Below are 22,267 nucleotides of genomic sequence, written 5' to 3' on the forward strand. Positions count from 1 at the left end.
ACACGGGAACGACGTCCATACTTAACATTGTGTGCACCTCATAGAAGCAGGAGCAACGTTGCACCAGGAAAGCCTTACGCAAACAACGTAAAAAAAATTCGGGAGCACGTACGTTTGTGAATCGGCGTATCTAGGTCATTTGCATATTCAACGGCGGAAGCGCCACCTAGCGGCCAGCGTAAGTATGCACCCTAAGATACGACGGTGTCGGATCTTAGCCTAATTCCGGCGTATCTTGCTTTCTGAATACAGAAAGAAGATACGCCGGCACAGCTTTGAATTTACGCGGCGTATCTATAGATACGCCGGCGTAATTCAATGCTGAATCTAGCCCATGATTTGTACAGTCTGGAGGAAAGAAGGGAAAGGGGAGACATGACTGAAACCAGGGGTGGCCCAGGACATTGTGCTGCCTGGGTCCAAGAATGAAATGGCCCCACCCCCCAAAAAAACACGCCCATCAAAAGGCCCCCACATCCATTCTTTATATCATGAGAATTATATACTCATCGGTGCCCACCAGTGCAGCCTATAAATGTCCATCAGTGCCACCTCAGTGCAGCTTATCAGTGCTCACCAGTGCAGCCTATAAATGTCCATCAGTGCCACCTCAGTGCAGCCTATCATTGTCCATCAGTGCCACCTCATCGGTGTCCACCAGTGCAGCCCATCGGTGTCCACCAGTGCAGCCTCATCCATGTCCACCAGTGCAGCCTCATCCGTGTCCACCAGTGCAGCCCATCGGTGTCCACCAGTGCAGCCTCATCAGTGCCCACCAGTGCAGCCTCATCAGTGCCCACCAGTGCAGCCTATCGGTGTCCATCAATGCAGCCTCGTCAGACAATCTACACGGGCATCACGTTGTAATAAATGTTGTATTTTTATATTTATGTTGTAATAAAGAAAAAATTCTGGCACCTTAAAAGTCCCATCCTTTTCTCTTTACTAAATGTGTGACTATTTTTTAGATATGGTGCCGTTGATTCTCCAACACCCGGCAATCATTAATATTTCCTAAAGATGTTAATAAAAACTCTTTTACATAAAAAAAAAAAAAATGAAATTGCATTCTGATAACTAGCTAGAGGGCTGTAGGTTACCCAGCTCTCATATGGCTATACCCCGACTACATACCTTGCCCCCCCCCCCCCATAGGCTTCTACTTGGTTCCTCTAAGTCCTTCCTGGTCTCCCCTCTGCCCAGTGACTGCAATCTGTTCTTATCACTCCGGACAGAGGCAGGAACTGAGTCCTGACCTGGTGGAGTTTCCTCTCTCGGAAAATAACAAAGGATTTAAAGTATGAAAAGGAAGAGGAGGCCGAGCCATTCGGAGAAAGGAGATCGGGACGGAACAAGGACTGTAGCCAGAGCCCCCGAAAGAGAGATTGTAGAAAGCTGGACAGAGGTCTGGAGGGAGCGGACCCTTGTAGAGGACGGGGGGGGGAAGCATGGAACAACCGGCAAAGAAAGGAAAGAAGGTATGAAAAGCTCTTTTTTAATTAGTAAATCAAAAACAAACTTCACGTTGATGAGATACATGGGATATAGGCATCAATTTTCACAACAAACGATCCTAAAGAAAATTATAACAATTAATTAATGCTCTGATTTACCTTTATTTATCTTCTATCCATTATTAAAATATTGCTATATTGCAAAAACAAAATAAAATAAGATGTCAATTACAACAGAATACTGACTCTGAGGAGCTTAATATCTATCTATCTATCTATCTATCTATCTATCTATCTATCTATCTATCTATCTATCTATCTATCTATCTATCTATCTATCTATCTATCTCTCTATCTCTCTATCTCTCTATCTATCTCTCTATCTATCTCTCTATCTATCTATCTCTCTATCTCTCTATCTCTCTCTCTATCTATCTCTCTATCCATATATATATATATATATATATACACACACACAGAGGGCCGGATTCAGAAAGAGATACGACGGCGTATCTCCTGTTACGCCGTCGTATCTCTGAGTTCCGACGGTCGTATCTATGCGGCTGATTCATAGAATCAGTTACGCATAGATATCCCTAAGATCCGCCAGGTATAAGTGTCTTACACCGTCAGATCTTAGGCTGCAATCTTCTGCTGGCCGCTAGGTGGCGCTTCTGTATTTTTACGCGAGGAATATGCGAATGAGGATTTACGCCGATTCAGAAACGAACGACCGCCCGGCGCTTCTTTTTTTACGTCGTTTGCGTTCGGCTTTTTCCGGCGTATAGTTACCCCTGCTATATGAGGGGTAGCTAATGTTAAGTATGGCCGTCGTTCCCGCACCGAGTTTTGAAATTTTACGTCGTTTGCGTAAGTCGTTCGCGAATACGGCTGGACGTAATTTACGTTTGCGTCGAAACCAATGACGTCCTTGCGACGTCATTTAGAGCAATGCACACTGGGATATGTACACGGACGGCGCATCACGTCAGGTCAACACACATTAACATAAAACACGCCCCCCCTTCCACATTTGAATTACGCGGCCTTACGCCGCAACAGATACGTTACGCCGCCGTGACTAAGGGCGCAAGTTCTTTCTGAATAAAGAACTCGCGCCCAAAGTTAGAGCGGCGTAACGTATCTCAGATACGTTACGCCGGGCGGACAGATACGCCGATGTATCTGAATCCAGCCCAATATTTATATCTTATTATACCTTAATATAATATTTCCCAATTTTTTTTTATTTCAACTGTAGACACACTTGAACTGTATTGCCAGTTTGTCAATTTTTTCCATTATTTAAATATCCTTTTTTTTTTTAGAATATAAATATAAATTTTTTTCACCAATAATGATATTTCAGTATTTTCTCACATTGTTAAATCTTCTTTTACCCATAGAAATAAATTCTTATTTTAGTTGGGATTCTGTCCTCAGTTATATGTATTTAATTTTCATAAACAACTTACCAGATTATTATTTTTTTTTTACACACCATTGGTCGTCTCTGTGACGTGTTAATCATGTCACCATGCCTCCATGATTTTCCTTTCTTGTCTGCGACTGTTACATAGACCTCAGACACACTGGGCGCTTGGCCCTGGTGCAGGAGATCCTGGCATATAGGGCCGGTTCACACTTGTGCGATGCCAGACATCACGTGATTCGCAGCGCACTGCTGTTCACATCACGTGCGATGCGATTTCAGCCATACAGATAGTATGTCTGATATCGCACTGCATTCGATCCAAACACGCACAGTACCCTTTCTTCTGTTCGGACCAGAATCGGATCATATGGGTGCTCACACTCATGCGATCCGATTCATGTCCGAACTGTCAGTTCGCGGTGCGATACGTGAGCTGGAATGGGGGTGTCGTTAACATATAATGACGCTCCCCAGCAGTTTGCATATGGCAGTATGAACTGCCGTGCGAGTCGGGTGCGATGCAGGAATCTGCAGTGGATTTGCAGGGTTCTCACATCGCAGCAGTGTTAACCGGGCCTTAGGTACAGGTGGATGGCACAGGCGCGCACCATCCAACCCCTCTGCCAACAGCCTCTGAGAAGCTGAAGGCTGCTGCAGCTGAACGGGGCGGCATAGTGCACCCAGCGGTACTAATGTTTAAGGTTGTATGTACCCAGGGACGAATGCCCGGAGTGCAAGCAGTCTGTGTTTCTGGGCGTTTGTCCCTGGGTGCATACAAACTTATAGATTAGTACCACTTGATGCACTTTCCAGCCACAGCAGCTCTCAGCCTCTCATAGCATTTAACCACTTGCCTCCCACTTAATGCATAAGTGCAGTGGTAAAGAGGGTGAGCTTTAACACTGACGCCCCTAGCACAGAGACCAGGGGTCTCCAAATTGTCTAAACAAATGGCCATTTTACTACCCTTCTAACTTTAGGGGGGCTGCACTGTGGCCTATGGGAGAAGAACGTGCCCTGGCATCAGTGGGAGTAAACAATGCCTCATCAGTGGTGTCAGTGGGAGGATTGTGCCCCATCATTGGTGTCAGTGGGAGGGATAGTGTCCCATCATTGGTGTCAGTGGGAGGGATAGTGTCTCATTATTGGTGTCAGTGGGAGGAATAGTGTCCCATTATTGGTATCAGTGGGAGGAATGGTGCCTCATCATTGGTGTCAGTGGGAGGATTGTGCCCCATCATTGGTGTCAGTGGGAGGATTGTGCCCCATCATTGGTGTCAGTGGGAGGGATAGTGTCCCATCATTGGTGTCAGTGGGAGGAATAGTGTCCCATCATTGGTGTCAGTGAGAGGACTAGTGCCTCGCTATTGGTGCCAGTGGCAGGAAATATGCCCCACTGTTGCTGACAAACACACCAAGGGCTGGATAAAAGCAAGCAAAAGGCCTCAGTTTGGAGACCCCTGGTCTATACTAATGATTGGAAACCAGCAGGACCGGATCCCTATCGATGTGACCACTATGACAGACAAATCACAGTGAAAAGGGTCATTTCAGGTGCCACACATCCAACAAAATCCAAGGGTAGCGATGGTGAGAGTAGCCTCAGCCCAGATTCCATCCAGGCCATGCCTTACGGCGCGTTTCACCCCACCCACTGGGCTTCGTCATGGAAGGGTTTTTAGCCAATTACAGTGGTCTCATGATTAGGCAGACCTTCCTGCTCCTTGGGCGTAATAGCCAGGGCAGGTGGGAAGGGGTTGACAGGCTGCCAGGAACGAGGCTGAAGAAACATTAGGAGCTTCTTTCCTAATGACGGGATTGTGACATGTGCAGGGAGGTCGATTGTAGAAAATAGGATTGAAATGGTACTTGAGTCACTGTTTCTATGATCCAAGCTGTTTTTACATGTACTGTAAACTATTACCGGCAGGCTCTGGTCTCCCCCCTCAAACGGCTGGTGTCGCTTAAATCTGTTCGGCGCTCTGCCGCAAAGAACAGCGCTTACCGACGCCCGCTCCATTCCGTGCCTGTGATGGCCCCGGACTACCTACTAGACCCTCAGATCCTGCTGCATGACTATGTGGAGAAAGAAGTGAAGGTGAGGAGTTTATTTACAGTGGAACCTCGGTTTACGAGTAACGTGGTTAACGAGCATTTTGAAAGACGAGCAACTTATTTTTTTTTTTATTCTGACTCGGTTTGCGAGTGTTGTCTCACAAAATGAGCTGAATTCAAGCTAATGGGGTGTGCAGTACCGCATTTGGCCTGAGATGCGGGGGGGGCGCCGGAGCAGAGCGGAGCCGTTTGGAAATACTCTGAAATACTAAATTCCCGGGTGTTAACGAGCCTTTCCATTTCTGAGGCTCTGCGGCGCCCCCCCCCAACTCTGGCCACATGTGGTATTGCTTGCCATTGAAGTCAATGCGGAACAAATAGTTTTTGTTTATATTGACTTCTATGGGGAAACTCGCTTTGATATGCGAGTGGTTTTGATTACGAGAATTCTCCTGGAAAGGATTATGCTCGTAATCCAAGGTTCCACTGCATTGCCTACCCCTGGTGTATGGCATGCATTACCGGTGATGGAGAGGTTGCAGCTTGGCATGCTAGCCCTGGGCGCTAGACGAACCTGTCCTGGTACTGACTGTAAGCACTTGATAGTGAAGACCCTAGAGCAGTGATGGTGAACCTCGGCACCCCAGATGTTTTGAAAATACATTTCCCATGATGCTCCACTACACTGCAGAATGCTTAAGCATCATGGGAAATGTAGTTCCAAAACATCTGGGGTGCCAGGGTTCACCATCACTGCCCTAGAGAGTGACCATAGGTTGCTGCATTTACACAGTTTTCAATGCATCACCATCGTATCCTCTCCTCCAGTTCTTAGGTCATCTGACGTGGGTGGTCGCCTCTCTGAATCCATCTAGCCGAGATGAAATCTTGCAGCTCCTGGACACAGCTCGGGTAAGGCTCTCTGTGAAAAACAAGACAAAAAAGTTCCCTTGCCATGCCCCCTTTGCTCATTGCGGTCGCACACCTATGTCTTCACATTCAATGCAGGGTGATGGCGAGAGACTGGCCACAGCCCAGAGTGTTGGGGAGAGCGCTGGAACCTGCAGGAGTGAGGACAGGGGCTTACCTACAGGGGGCGCAATGTGACCCGGCCCCAAGCTCCAGGGGGCCCTTTCAGCTCCCCTGTACACCAGGACACTAATAGCCTGCTTCTCCTCCTCTCCCTTTTCGCAGGCGTTCAGCGGCTGCAAGAGAAAAATGGAGGGGATCGGTTCTTCTATATGCCGCCCCTCTCCCGCTATTGGGTTTCCCCCCCTTCCCTCTCCCGCTAGCTGCTGTGGGGGATGTGTCAGGATGGAGAGCTGGGGAAGGGGCCATAAAATATGTTGCGTCAGGTTGGTAACACCCCCAACCCCCGCCTGTGCCAGGCCCCTGGTCTTTTTCCCACCTAGCAACGCCCCTGGACCAGGTGCAACATTTTCAGAGCCGCGCAGGACCCCTTCGTCAGACATGCCTGATGAAGAGGTCCTGGGTGGCTCCGAAACGTTGCACTTATTCCTTTGTTGTTTTTCTGTGACGAGTTTCCACTTGGTGATCACTGCAGCACCCGCTACTGACGAGTCCAGATCCAGGAACATGTGTGATGGGACATCATAGGGCACACAAGGGGCACATCTCATCTAGGCAACATAGTCATGATCCAAAAGCATGCTTTCCAGCAGAAGGGATGACGTCTTTCTAGGTTATGTTGTTGTGTGGTTTGGACTGGAACGGGAATGTTTTCTATACCCCCCCCCAGCTGAATTGTTGTGAACCTGAAGGCAGCTTAGGCCTACAAAGATTCATGCCATGACTGTCGCTCTACTTGTCTCCACAGCAGTTGAAGGAGCTACCCCTACATTCCACCCCGGAGCAGGACAGTATCCTTAGCATGTCCGCCCGCAGCCTCCTACTCACCTGGAGGGACAACGAGGAGCTCATCTTGCGGATTCCCACCCACGAGATCTCCGCTGCTTCCTATGTTAGAGACGACGCTCTCCACCTCCTCGTCCTCAAAACAGGTGCCAGCAATTGGATGTCTCATTTCCTTTGTGTGGTAGGACGCTTATCTTGTGTTGAGGCAATCCAGCTTGTCATGTCACCTACCCAAGTCACTAGATCAACAGGGCTTCTCGACATCGAAATGTATATTTTATATTTGTTCTTTGAAGGTGAATTTGATAGATTTAGGGCCAGATTCTCGGGCAAGTGCTGCATTCTCAAAGCACTTGCTCCGTAAGTTGCGGCGGCGCAGCGTAAATCGTCCGGCGTAAGCCCGCCTAATTCAAATTTGGAACAGGGGGCGTGTTTTATGTAAATGTTGTGTGACCCGACGTGATTGACATTTTCCCGAACGGCGCATGCGCCGTCCGTGGAATTTCCCAGTGTGCATTGCTCCAAAGTACGCCGCAAGGACGTCATTGGTTTCGACGTGAACGTAAATGACGTCCAGCCCCATTCACGAACGACTTACGCAAACGACGTAACGTTTTCAAATTTCAACGCGGGAACGACGGCCATACTTAACATTGTTACGCCGCACTTACGCCACCATATAGCAGGGGTAACTATACGCCGGGAAAAGCCTAACGTAAACAGCGTAACTTTACTGCGTCGGCCGGGCGTACGTTCGGGAATTCGCGTATCTATCTAATTTGCATACTTGACGCGGAATTCGACGGAAGCGCCACCTAGGGGCCAGCGTAAATATGCGGTTACGATCCGACAGCGTAAGAGACTTGCGCCTGTCGGATCTAACTGATATCTATGCGTAACTGATTCTAAGAATCAGGCGCATAGATACGATGGTGCAACGCAGAGATACGCCGTCGTATCTGGAGATACGCCGTCGTATCTCGACTGAGAATCTGGCCCTTAGTTGGCACATCCGATAAATGGTGCAAGTTTAAGAGATATTCACGGTGGTTGTAAACCTCAGACATGAAATCTGAACAAAGGGTATCCCTCTATAGTCGAGCTGGGCGATTTTTGCCCCCCAAAAAAATCTGCGCTTTAAAAAAAAAAAAAAACTAGATTCACGATTCCAATCAAGTTTTTTTTTTTTTTTTTTCCTGATGCACACCGTGCTGGTTCTACGTTTTTAGGCGAGGCCGCGGCTTCGGCCTAGTCCGCTGCGATCCTGGGAAAAGGCCACAAGGCTTTTCCCAGGATCGCGGAGAGCTGCGGGTAGGATTTTTTAGGCGAGGCCGCGGCTTTGGCCTAGTCCGTGGAGCGCTAGTCCTATAGAAAAAAAACAATCTAAAAAAATCGATTTAGTCAAAATTTGAATCGATTTGCCCTCGCAACTCGATTCAAGATTCAAAACGATTTTTTCCCCAGCCCTACTCTATAGTGCAGGGATATGCAATTAGCGGACCTCCAGCTGTTGCAAAACTACAAGTCACATCATGCCTCTGCCTCTGGGTGTCATGCTTGCGGCTGTCAGAGTCTTGCTATGCCTCATGGGACTTGTAGTTTTTCAACAGCTGGAGGTCCGCTAATTGCATATCCCTGCTATAGTGTGTACTTGTCTCAATTAAGAGCACTGAGTGTCATGTCTGTCTGCTGCTTCCTTCCTCTGCTATCTGCATGAATCACTTCTGACGAGTTTTTAAAAGAAAAAGGTGACGGTGGGAGCTCCAGCACACAGCCTGTAATTGACAGCCTTCGCTCTGTTCTTGTGTGACCGGGGGGGGGTGTTCCTTCCCTTCCCTCCAATCGGCTCTCAGAGCTCTCCTCACTGAGCTCTGCATAGTGTCACTTCAGCCCCCTTTTTTCTGTCCGCGAATGCAAGATTTATAAATTGTGAACTTTCACTGCAGAGGAGAAAAGGCTGCAGATGGAGTAATCTGGAATTTTGCTTCCTGGTTACAGCCAGATGGTCCCAAGTCTGCATAGCAGGGGGGCCTGGCTCCTTTGTGTCTATGACAATAAGATGAGAATCGGTGATTCTACAAGCAAGCTTCAAAGAGATCCAGGGCTCATGGAGACATGGGCTGCAATACCGCCCCCATAGGCCAAGTATGGCAGGACAGTCAGAAAATATAATCTACTGAGGAAGACTGGCCTGTGAAAGGATTGGTCCAGAAGGCACAGGGGGTTGGCAATGGGGGGGAGTTTGAATGACTGAGTTTTGTAAAAAGGGTTCACAGCTGAACCTGAACCAGGGTGGTCTCTATCTGACTTGCTGCAGCTTCTAATGCACAATGTGAGAAGCTCACAGTGTTCAGTGAAATCAGAGGAAGCCTTTATAGTCCAGGAGAGGAGCCGGTAGAACTGTGCAAGACTGAAGGGAAGACCGGGGATCATCTTGAAGAGATGTGCTCTTTTATCAGTGGCGTGGTGTGATTCCATCACAGTGGTAGTCACCGTTGCCCATAACCTAAGAGGAAAGCTCTGCCCCCAAACACAATGGACAGGCTGGGCTTGGCCTTTCAGACTTGTCTTTATGCAGTGAGGGGATGGAGAATGAAGATGCTCTTCTCTGTGTCACCCACCTAAACCAAACTGCCTTCATTCAGCCGTCAAAAATGTCCTTCATTAACGGCTGCCTGCACGGGTCCTTGCATGTCCTCCGTGTCCTCACGGCGTCTCGCTCCGGTATTCTCCTGTGTCCATGAATCTTTTCCTTCAGAACTTCTTTTATTTTCCTCCTGAATGTTTTATTCCGGTAACCTGTCTTGTGATTACTCTCGCTCTGAATCCCTGATTTACCCGGGCTGACCCAGCCGCTGTCATGTAAACTAAAGCTTGGGGCTGTTTGCTTTTTAATGAGGGATGTACTCACCGGCGTCTGGGAGATGGAGTTCATGATTCCCGGGTGTTTGCACACATGAAATAGTTTTTGGGGTGGGGGTGGGGGGGGGGGGTATTACATTTTGGCTAGGGTTGTCCCCATACCACTTTTTTTTGACCGAGTACCAATACTTTTTTCCAAGTACTCGCCGATACCGATTACCAATACTTTTTTTTAATCTCGGTGACAGTTTTTAAAGCACAATACAGACTAATGATATATTCTCTATAATTATGAAGAACTGTAACTCAAGACATTATCAAAGCATAAAACTGTTTTATTATGGGCATTGATAGGTGGCACTGACTGATGGCTGTTACTGATAGGTGGCACTGACTGATGGCTGGCACTGATAGGTGGCACTTATGGGCACTGATTGATGGCTGTCACTGATGGCTGTCACTGATAAGTGGCACTTATGGGCACTGATAGATGGCACTTATGGGCACTGATTGGTGGCACTGACTGATGGCTGGCACTGATAGGTGGCACTTATGGGCACTGATAGATTGCACTTATGGGCACTGATTGGTGGCACTGACTGATGGCTGGCACTGATAGGTGGCACTTATGGGCACTGATTGATGGTTGTCACTGATAGGTGGCACTGATTGATGGCTGTCACTGATAGGTGGCACTTATGGGCACTGATAGATGGCACTTATGGGCACTGACTGATGGCTGTCACTGATGGCTGTCACTGATGGCTGTCACTGATGGCTGTCACTGATAGGTGGCACTGACTGATGGCTGTCACTGATAGGTGGCACTGACTGATGGCTGTCACTGATAAGTGTCACCTACCAGTGCCCATAAGTGTCACCTATCAGTGACAGCCATCAGTCAGTGCCACCTATCAGTGACAGCCATCAGTCAGTGCCACCTATCAGTGACAGCCATCAGTCAGTGCCACCTATCAGTGACAGCCATCAGTGACAGCCATCAGTGACAGCCATCAGTCAGTGCCCATAAGTGCCATCTATCAGTGCCCATAAGTGCCACCTATCAGTGACAGCCATCAGTCAGTGCCACCTATCAGTGACAACCATCAATCAGTGCCCATAAGTGCCACCTATCAGTGCCCATAAGTGTCACCTATGGGCACTGATTGATGGCTGTCACTGATAGGTGGCACTGACTGATGGCTGTTACTGATAGGTGGCACTGACTGATGGCTGGCACTGAGTGATGTCTGTCACTGATAGGTGGCACTGACTGATGGCTGTCACTTATGGGCACTGATAGGCGACACTTATGGGCACTGATAGGCGACACTTATGGGCACTTGCTAGCCTAGCATAATAAATGAAATAATAAAGCAGCGCTATTTTTAGCGGCGCTTTACCGTCGGAATTGCGGAGGTATTGGGTTGCTAGCGGTGCGGTTTAACCCCCCGCTAGCAGCCAAAAAAGGGTTAATACCGCCGGCAATGCGTCTTTGTTCTCCATGACTCTACTCCTTTGCTGGTTCTTTTCCTACTTATCCAACCGCACCTTTAGCATTACTTGCAATTCTACTTCGACTGTCATCTACTATCTGTTGGCCCCCGATGACTGATCTGAAAGAGATGAAGGTTTTAGCATGCTGTATGCTGCAACGCCCATCTTGGTACACCTTGCACTCAGCCACAGTAAGCAGAAGCGGACATCTTGTTACACCCAGCTCGAACTATATGGGCTGGGTGTAACAAGATGCCCGCTGCTGGCTTACTGTGGCCTATTGCAGGGTGTACCAATATAGGCGTCGTGATGTTCAACCGCTGACGGAGAAACAAAACGTCACTTCCGTTACGGAATGTGACGGCTTCGGTCACTGATTCTGATAGAACATGCAGCTGCGCCCTGCACCCCTGCCCTGGCCAGCTTACCTTCTGCTGCTGCCAGCCTGTTGAGGACTCGCTCTCCGCCCACTGACTTCCAGTTGCGAGCAACGCCGCCTCTTCATTCCCGGGTATCGTATTGGGCATCAGGAGCACTTGTGCGTGTACAGACATGGTCAGGTGATTTAACCCTGTAGTAACTAAATTTTGTATTTATTGGCGTATAACACTCACTTTTTTACCCTGAAAATAGAGGGTAAACTGTGCCTGCGTGTTATACGCAGGGGGCTGTAGAAAGATTTTTTCCTGAAACTTCCCTCTTAAAGTTAGGCATGCGTGTTATACGGTAATACATACATAATCTATAATACGACATGAACTGTAATAAGACATACAATACAACAATTCGACATGAACTGAAATACAACCAAAGGCCTTGTAAAAAAAAAAATGGATGCATTCTTTTTATTACCAACCCGTACCCCATTTCCTGGCTTCTAGGTGCCTGCTGGCTTCTTGAATGGACTGATTGCTTTTAAAATTCTAGATATATTTGCGCACCCATTGGATAAAGACTGAACCTGGAACTTTCCCATTGAAGCATTAAATAGATAGAGCTTCAGTGCCAGGTTTTTTTGTAGTAGATTTCTTATCCGTTTGCTTATCATTTAATGATTTTTTTTCAGGTCTCGGATTGGACCCGGTACCGGCAGCGGGTAGTCTGGAAAGAAAGCCACCAGCTGGCAAGGCTGACCGAGCTGGCTCCAAGCCTGTAGGAGGCGCCATGGAAAGGCGTCACACGATCTGCAGCTTGGACTGGAAAATGGCTCATAGAACTGCGGATGGGCGACCCAAAGGGGGAGGTAGTTTGGAGAGGCGAGGAGAAAAACGGGAGAGCGGAAGCTGGGAGAAGAGACAGGGAGGGAAGGCCTGCCCCAACTGGGAGAGGAGAATGACCTTCAGCGGCAGCTGGGAGAGGAGGCAGCCATGTGGGGGAAGCTGGGAGAAGAGACAACAGCCCTGCGGCGGCAGCTGGGAAAGGAGGCAACCCTGTGGAGGCAGCTGGGAAAAGCGACAGCCTTGTGGAGGAAGCTGGGAGAGGCGGCAGCCCTGTGGTGGCAGCTGGGAGAGGAGGAACCCAGGGCAGAACCCCTTAGATCCTAAGGAGCCTTGTCCAGATGCCTACTGCAACTTAATCATCCTGGCAGTGGAGAACAGGGTAAGTTGTGGCTTGTACTTGTTACACCTAACAAAGACTCTTCCAATCTTTGGCCAGCATTATCCCACCAACAAACGCTCCCAATCCAAAATTCAGCTGTCACCATTAAACAAAAAATGTTTTAAAAAATGCTTACCTGTAAAAAAAAAGGGTTAGTACCTACCCCTCCCTCCTTAAAGGGGTTGTAAAGGTTTAAAACATTTTTTTTAAAATAACAAACATACCATACTTACCTTCACTGTGCAGTTCCTTTTGCACAGAGTGGCCTGATCCTCCTCTTCTGGGGTCCCTCGGCAGCTATCTTGGCTCCTCCCCACATCAGCTAACCCCCCTCTGGAAAGCGCTCTCCCAAGGGGGTTAGCTTGCGGGCGCGCTTACGTGTGATACAGTCAGCGGCCATACCTGCTGAGTGTATCGTTCGGCCCCGCCCCCCGACGTCATTGATCTGATTGGTAGCAGCGGGAGCCAATGGCTGCGCTGCTATCAATCATCCAATGAAGAGCCCAAAAGAGCAGGGGGAAAGCGTACGCGAGATTCAGGGCTCAGGTAAGTAAAACGGGGGCTCGGGGGGGGGGGCCTGGAGAGTGCAAGGTGTTTTTTCACCTTAATGCATATGATACATTAAGGCCCCTTTCACACTGGGGCGGGAGGTGCGATAGCGGTAAAGCAGCGATATTTTTAGTGGCGCTTTACCGTCGGAATTGCGGAGGCATTCGGTTGCTAGCGGTGCGGTTTTACCCCCCCGCTAGCAGCCAAAAAAGGGTTAATACCGCCGGCAATGCGTCTTTGTTCTCCATGACTCTACTCCTTTGCTGGTTCTTTTCCTACTTATCCAACCGCACCTTTAGCATTACTTACAATTCTCACCGCCGATTTTCGGCTGCGGCCATAAATTATTCTCACCTGTCCCATGTGCATGTGTCCCGGAAGTCGCTCACATTCCCCATCACCACCATCCTCCCATCCGCAGCAGGAACGTCATCATCCGCCGCCCGCTGCCGCGCCGCATGGCATGCCGGGATATTTAGTCCCGCCTCTGTTGTTAGTGAAGGGGGAGGTCTCCTTGTAGAACTACCAATCCCAGGATTCCTAGCAGGCTTGGTTCCAGACAGGGAGCGGAGCAGAGAATGCTGACCGGAGATGAGGGCAGGTGCTGGGGGAGCCCGGCCGGAGCTTTACCGCTGGAGGGGGCAGAAGACGGGGGCACCAAGGTGAGGGCTGGCGGAGGGGTTCCGTGTAACCCGGAGCCTGAGAGAGAGAACCATTGTACTACCTGGGGGCCTGAGCGAGAGTATACATATATGGATAGGGGTGACAACGTGGGCAATGGTGACAACGTGGGCAATGGTGACAACGTGGGCAATGGTGACAACATGGGCAATGGTGACAACATGGTCAAGAACGGGGTTTACTACCGCTTTAAATAAAAATAAAATTGAGAATCATGATCTTCATTCTATGCAAAAGAATCGCGATTCTCATTTTTCCCAGAATCGTGCAGCTCTACTGCACACATCCCTTACGTATTGAATGAACCTGTCAGTGTTTGGAAGGTAAAAATGTAATCCATTTTCTGTATCTTCTCAGGACGCTGCGGAAGAATCCTGCGCTCTCATCTGCCAAGTTTTCCAAATCATCTATGGAGACCAGAGCATTGAATGTGTAGACCGGGCTGGGTACCACTATACATCACCGCCAGAACGACCTTGGCTGTCACGCTGTAAGATTGTGTGTATAAAGGTGGGGGGGGGGGGGGGGGCTATTTTATGGTCTGTCATTTCTCCCTTCCGAATACATTGTCTACTCTTGTTATAGTGGGGATCTGCCCCCGAGTGCAGCAGATCACCTTAGACAAAGGTGCATGTTTTAATTGTCAATGTCTGGATTCATTTCCTTTTATTTCAGGTGACAGCTCGCACACAGATGGGACATTCTCCTATGATGCAGACTACAGCTGCTGCAGCTCTTTGTAAGTTATGAATTGTCTCTATTTTAATATACTTGTCACTGTTAGCTGGATATGGAGCTCCTTATATTTCTGCCCCAGATAAAGGGAGGTTCCCCACCTTTCTTAGAAGACTGATAAGTGATAATATTGCATTTGTAAGCATTGTTATCTACCTGCCCTGTCAGTAAATGCCAGTGCGGGCTTTTAAAATGCTGACTGCACCCAGTGTATCTATATTAATGTGCTGCTATGAATAGGGATTGGATGTGGGCCTGAAGGAGTCATATGCCTCGTTTTTCACTGAGCGGATTGGTTCGGTACGGTTCGGTTCGGTACGCTATTTTGGGTGTTTGCATTATGAAAGTGTGCCCTAAAACCGAACCGTACCGCACCATTCTGGGTCCTGCTTCAGATGTGGGGCCATAGAAAATGGAACGGTTCAGTTAGGGCGGAGCTACAATACATTTCACTGATTGGTGGACACCCGGCCTAGGCATTTTTTCTACACCCTGTATGGCCCCTGACGGTCCGACTTGCAGTGGAAACGCTCACCAGAATAGACCGGTCCATTCTAACCGTTCCAAACTGTACCGACCCGAACCGTTCCGCTCAGTGGAAACGAGGCATAAGGCTACCCCTAGCACCCTGGCATGTGGGGACGGACTGATAGATGTGCCATTAATCTTGATGGAGAAGTCAGGGGAAGAGGCACGTGGGGGAGAAATTATTAAGAGCTCAGTTTTAGATAGATTCAGTTTGAGGAAGTGGTGTGACATCCAGGCTGATATGTCAGTTAGTAAATCAGTGATGTGTGAGGAGACTGATGGGGTGAGCTGAGGGGCAGAGAGATAGATTTGGTTGTCATCAGCATATAAATGGTAGCGGAAGCCGTGGGAGGCTATCAGCTGACCCAGGGAGGATGTGTAGATCGAGAATAGTAGAGGTCCAAGGACAGAACCTTGGGGGACCCCAACGGCAAGAGGAGTTGTAAGAAGTGACACTGAAGTTGCGGTGAGAGATAGGTAAGATAGGTAAGATTCCAAACCAACGAAGAGAGCAGCCACGGAGACCAAGCAAATTTAGTTTTTTGAGGAGGGGGTGGTCAAACGTATCAAAGGCAGCGGAAAGGTCCAAGAGTAAGAGTATGGACCGTTGGTTTTCGCTGTTAGTAAGTCTTTTGTGAGTTTTAGGAGGGCAGTTTCTGTGGAGTGATGAGGGCGAAATCCAGACTGAAGGGGATCAAGAAGGTTATTCTCAAGGAGGTGGTCGTTCAGTCGGTTGTACACTAAACGTTTTAAGGAGTTTGGAGGCAAAAGGGAGTAAAGAGATGGGTCTTAGGTTGGTAAGATTGGTGCAGTCTAGTGAGGCCTTTTTTGGTATGGGAGTGAATAGCTCATGTTTTAGAGCAGTGGTTCTCAACTTGGGGGTTGGGACCCCCTTGGGGGGTCAAATGATGATTTGCTAGGGGTCACCGAATCCTGGGTTGGGCTGGCCCACTCAGCCACTTTGCAGCTGCCCATTCAGTTCACGGCATGGCTGGGGGGCAGAGACTAGAGGTCAGCTGACTGGTGAGGAATATGAAGTGGGAGGGGCTGGAGGAGACCCTATCTACTGATTTCGGAATAGGTGTCACTGCTACGAGACACCAGAAAGTCAGAGACACACAGTGAGTAACACTACCTGTAATTATAGTTGCCATTAAAAGTCCCCAATTACAGTCCTTAGATCAGCAGATGACCTTGATCAAGAGCACCTAAGTTGGCTGATCCCAACTCCCTGCCAGCACTGCCACTGATCCCAACTCCCTGCCAGTCCCCGCGCCGAACGAACTGCGCATGCGCCGTCCCTAAAATATCCCAGTGTGCATTGCTCCAAATTACGTCGCAAGGACGTCATTGGTTTTGACTTACGCCTGTCGGATCTAATGAATATCTATGCGTAACCGATTCTAAGAATCGGTCGCATAGATACAACGGCGCTACGCAGACATACAACGGCGTATCTGGAGATGCGCCGTCGTATCTCTTTTGAGAATCTGGGCCATAGCGTCTACAAAATAGGGGATAGATTTTATGACATTTTTATTATTATTTTTGACTAGTAATGGTGGTGATCTGCGTTTTTTTTTTGGCAGGATTGCGGCGGACAGATGAGACACTTTTGACACTTTTTTGGGACTATTGACATTTATACAGCGATCAGAGCTAACTGATTACTGTATAAATGTCACTGACAGGTAAAGGGGTTAACACTAAGGGGCGATCAAGGGGTTAAGTGTGTCCTGGGGAGGAGTTTCTAACTGGGGGGGGGGAGTGGGCTGACTGGAGGAGGAGACAGATAGCTGTTCCTGATCACTAGGAACAGCAGATCGCTCTCCACTTCCCTGACAGAACGGGGATTTGTCTGTTTACATTGACAGATGGCCGTTCTGGACCTCTAATGGGACATTGCAGCCGCCGGCTCTGGCATCACGTGCACGCCCCCTATAGCTCTTAAAGCGCCCGACGTACAGCTACGGCAGTTTGCACAGCTGTGCCAACCTGCCGCAGTATAATGATGGCGGCTGGTCGGCAAGCAGTTACTGATAGTTTTTTTTTAATGATGTGGGTTTAGTTCTAAATCCTTCTAGACCTGCAATCTATAAGAGCAAAGCCTTGTGCAAGTAACTTACATAGGCCCAGATCCACAAAGAAGTTACGTTGGCGTATCTTTTGATACGCCGCGTAACTTCTAGGATGCTCCGGCGTATCTTTGTTTTGTATCCACAAAACAAGATACGCCTGAAGCTGGGCTAGACCTGACTGGCGTACGTCTTAGTACCCTGTCGGATCTTAGGTGCATATTTACGCTGCCCGCTAGGTGGCGCTTCCGTTGATTTTCGCGTCGAGTATGCAAATTAGCTAGATATGCCAATCCACAAACGTACGTCCGCCCGGCGCATTTTTCTACGTTGTTTGCGCAAGGCTTTTTTCGGCGTAACGTTACCCCTGCTCTATGAGGCGTACGCAATGTTAAGTATGGACGTCGGGCCAGGGTCGAATTTTCCGTCGTTTCCGTCAAACGTTCGCGAATAGGGCTTTGCGTAAATTACGTTCACGTCGTCTAGGCATTGAGCGGGCGTAATTTAATTTGAAAATTCGACATGATACTGAGCATGCGCCGTACGAAAAAAGCGTAATTTACGCGGGGGCAAGCTTATTTTACATAAAACACGCCCCCTGTTTATCATTTGAATTCCACGCCCTTACGCCGGGAGATTTACGCTACACCGCCGTAACTTTAGAGGCAAGTGCTTTGTGAATACAACACTTGCCTCTCAAAGTAGCGGCGGCGTAGCTTAACTACGATCCGATACGCCTGCCTAAAATTACGCCGCGCTACGTGGATCTGGCCCCATAATGTAGATAAGGGAAGAATGCAATAGTGTCATGTAGATAAGGGAAGTGGCATCTGTGGTAGAATGACTTAAAGACCATAGACAACCACCCCCATCCTTAGCTCTGCTCTGACACTTTCCCCTAGTGTCTATATACAAGTATTGGGGGTGAACGCTGCGCCTGCTCAGGTTGTGAGAGGGAATCTCTCGGCATGGTAAAGGTAATCCATTCAATAAAGCCTGGCACTAGTACTGTGATTAGTAGTTAATAATGTAGGAGAAGAACACTTAGCCTTTTATGTAGGAGGAACTCCTCGGTTCTGACAATTACAAATGTCTTCTCCCTCCTCTCAGTAATGGCTCTCACGACACATTTGAAGCGCATTACAGCGGCGAGTCGTCTCCTTCGTTCGCCATGTCTGAGCAGAGTTTGGCATCGGGCGCCAGTGATGCCGATCAGACCGGAGTGCCCCTGGAGCAGCTGCAGGATTACATGATCACTGTGAGGATACAAAACCTTTATCTTTTATGTATGGGGGGGGGGGGGATGGAGAAGTCTAGACAAAAATGAAACCCTATAAAATAAGACAATGGGGGAGATTTACTAAAGCTGGAGCACTCAGAATCTGGTTCAGCTCTGCATGGGAGCCAATCAGCTTCTAACTTCAGCTTGTTCAATGAAGCTTTGATAATAAAGCCCCCCCATTCACACCTGTGCGACTTCAGGTGCAACATGTGATTTACAAATCGCAGCTGAAGTCGTATCTAATGTCTTTCTATGGCACCGTCTTCATAAGTGCGATTGCAAGTACAGTGGAACCTCGGATTACAAGCATAATTAGTTCCAGGAGAATACTTGTAATCCAAAGCACTCGTATATCAAAGCGAGTTCCCCCATAGGAGTCAATGGAAACTCAGATAATCTGTTCAACAGCCACTGCTTGTCTATGCAGTACCACATTTGGCCAGGTGCAGGGTTGCTGGAGACACTCGGAGACACTCAGGAGCATCACTGGCGCCCCCGCACCTCTGGCCAAATGTGGTACTGCACACCCCCGGAGGCTTGAATCCTGCCGTCTTCCGAGACCACGCTCGCAAAAAGGAGTCAGGATTTAATAAAAAAATTGCTTTTATTGTGAAACGCTTGTAAACTATGTTACTCGCAATTCAAGGTTTCACTGTAGCGCAATTTGAAAAATCGTTCCTGCACTATTTTTTTGCGATTTCATGTGTGGCTTGCATTGACATTGTGCATGAAATCGCAGAGAGGTCGGAAAGCCACAGATGAAATCGCACTGCCCTGTGGCTTTGAAATCGCGCTGAAGCTGCAGTCAGTGTGAACAGGGGCTAAGGCTCCATTCACACCTATGCAGTTTGCTTTTGAGCGTTTTTGCCAGTGGCGCGGCCCGTCTGTTAGGGGCGCCCGGGTGCCGCCCCCTGTGTCCACGGCCGCCACATTCTAATTAATGCTGTATGATCCACGGCCGCTACCCCCTATTCATGCGTCCGGCCCCTTTCAGGATGCCGGACGCGTGAATTACACCAGTTTTTTTAAGCACCAGATTAGAGCCAGAGACTTTAATAGGCTTCAAAATAGGGTGGGCTTGTGGCGCACAGCATTGCGCCATGAGCCCACCCTGGTGTTACATCAGTAAATTAATATTCACTGTTGCAACACTGATCCTCTTCCTGTCCAATTGGTAAAAGGGTCTGATACCTGTCACCCAGTTGCCTGAAAGGACAGGCGATCCTATTGGACACCTAGGAGGAGGAGAAGACACGGGAGCCGCTGCCCGCCGCAAACTGATGTCCGCTGATCCCCACCGCTGCCCGATCCCTGCCGCGGCCTGATGTGCCTGCCGCTGCACGATCCCTGCCGCGGCCTGATGTGCCTGCCGCTGCCCGATCCCTGCCGCGGCCTGATGTGCCTGCCGCTGCCCGATCCCTGTCGCGGCCTGATGTGCCTGCCGCTGCCCGATCCCTGTCGCGGCCTGATGTGCCTGCCGCTGCCCGATCCCTGCCGCGGCCTGATGTGCCTGCTGCTGCCCGATCCCCGCCGCTGCCTGATGTCCCTGCCGCGGCCTGATGTGCCTGCTGCTGCCCCATCCCTGCCGCAGCCTGATGTGCCTGCCACTTAGATGGCGGGGTTGAGGGGGGTTTGAGGTGCCGCGGAGGGTGGGTGTATTGCTGTAAAGTCATCTTTGGAACTTTTTTATCTTTTTAGTTGAGAAACAAGCTGGCCCCTGTGGAGATTTATCGCTTTGCGTGTCTCCTGCGGGAATATCGCCTTGGGATGGATGTGAAGGACTACTGCCGGGAGCTGCTGCATCTGTACGGAGAAAACAGAAAGTTTCTTCTGCTTGGTAGGAATCACAGCTGTAATATGTAACTAGCTTTGCCTTTGCTGTTCTGTTTCTGCATAACATTCTAGACGCTTTCAGGCTCCGTTTCCACTTGTGCAACTTGTCATGTGACTTGGGACTGCAAAGTCGCATGACAAGTCGTACCCCATGATTTCCAATGAGTACCGTTCATATCCATGCGACTTCAAGTCATCCCTGCACTACTGTTACCAACGATGGGGAATTATTCCTTCCACTGACACCAACAATGGGGCGCTATTCCTTCCACTGACGCCAACCATGGGGCGCTATTCCTTCCACTGACGCCAACAATGGGGCGCTATTCCTTCCACTGACGCCAACAATGGGGCGCTATTCCTTCCACTGACGCCAACAATGGGGCGCTATTCCTTCCACTGACACCAACAATGGGGCGCTATTCCTTCCACTGACGCCAACAATGGGGCGCTATTCCTTCCACTGACACCAACAATGGGGCGCTATTCCTTTCATTGACACCAACAATGGGGCGCTATTCCTTTCATTGACACCAACAATGGGGCGCTATTCCTTTCATTGACACCAACAATGGGGCGCTATTCCTTTCATTGACACCAACAATGGGGCGCTATTCCTTTCATTGACACCAACAATGGGGCGCTATTCCTTTCATTGACACCAACAATGGGGCGCTATTCCTTCCATTGACACCAACAATGGGGCGCTATTCCCTCCATCCGGTCCGCAACGACCGCCATTTTATTCTCTAGGGTGTTAGAATAAAAATATATAATATTTGGGGGTTCTAATTAGAGGGAAGGAGATGGCAGTGAAAACAGACAGGGGAAGCTCCATTAGCATTGCTGGTTGTCTTGACATACCAACGGCCACCACAAGATGGCGCCAGATCACAGCAGGAAGCATAGGCCTACAGAAGGCTGCAAAGCTGCAGCCTCAATTACCAGCCGGCGCGGGGGGGCGCACGGAGACGCAGGATACCCCAGCTGTGCTGCCCCCAGGTGCCAGATCGCTAATTCTAGTCGCTATTACGACCTGTCGCACGGGATTTGTCAAACCCTGTGTTCATTTCGTTCTTCTTCTCCTCCCCGATGAGAGGATGTGTTATGCTGACCTCACATTAGTGATTGTTGTGTCTTCACAGGCCTCAGGCCTTTCATCCCTGACATGGACATCGGCTACTTCGAAGGTTTCCTGGAGAGCATCGGGATAAGGGACGGGGGGATCCTGACAGACAGTTTCGGGAGGATTAAGCGCAGCATGAGCAACACGTCGGCCTCGGCGGTGCGGAACTACGACAGCTGCTCGCCGAGCTCGCCCTCCCACTCCTTCAACCGCATGATCACAGACATCACTCACAATATCGAAGCTCTGGCAAGGGATGATGATGATGATGACGACGATGTCAATGATGATTTCTTGTGATCTCTGTGTCTGGGAAGTGTGAGCCATTTCCACACAAGACGGGAAGCCGCTTGTCAGGTGCCTGTGCTTTTCCGTAGCAGCCAAACAATGAGAAATGGTGGCCAGTTGGGTGTTCTCTAATTTTTTTTTTATTAAAAACAACAACAAAAAGTTTAGTTCTTACAAAAGTGTCTGAGATTTGTATGGATGGTTGTGTGACAATTGTAGAGTGATGATCTGAGGACACCAAAGGTAAACTTACCCCTCCCTTATACTTACCTGAGCCCAATCTCTATCCAGCAATGTACTGTATACTTGGCTCTCTCTCTCCTCATTGGACAGAGAGGCAGCAGTGGTTGAAGAGAAGAGGGAGAGGCTGAACCGCGCTCTGTGTCAATAGAC

The 22,267-nt window shown here is 49.1% G+C and overlaps 1 protein-coding gene across 1 annotated transcript; it reads left to right on the forward strand.

Annotated features, from left to right (window-relative positions):
• The first annotated feature begins 1,247 nt into the window (after nt 1-1,247).
• CCM2L (CCM2 like scaffold protein) lies at nt 1,248-22,041 on the forward strand. Its single transcript, XM_040331660.1, has 10 exons — nt 1,248-1,478; nt 4,820-4,987; nt 5,773-5,856; nt 6,782-6,965; nt 12,245-12,777; nt 14,365-14,497; nt 14,683-14,746; nt 18,456-18,603; nt 20,326-20,464; nt 21,606-22,041. Exons 1-10 carry the CDS (start codon nt 1,449-1,451, stop codon nt 21,884-21,886), a joined length of 1,764 nt encoding a protein of 587 aa, XP_040187594.1. The 5' UTR covers nt 1,248-1,448; the 3' UTR covers nt 21,887-22,041.
• Nucleotides 22,042-22,267: the final 226 nt, after the last annotated feature.

Source organism: Rana temporaria, chromosome 12 (genome assembly GCF_905171775.1).
Source record: "Rana temporaria chromosome 12, aRanTem1.1, whole genome shotgun sequence".
Taxonomy (NCBI): Eukaryota; Metazoa; Chordata; class Amphibia; order Anura; family Ranidae; genus Rana; species Rana temporaria.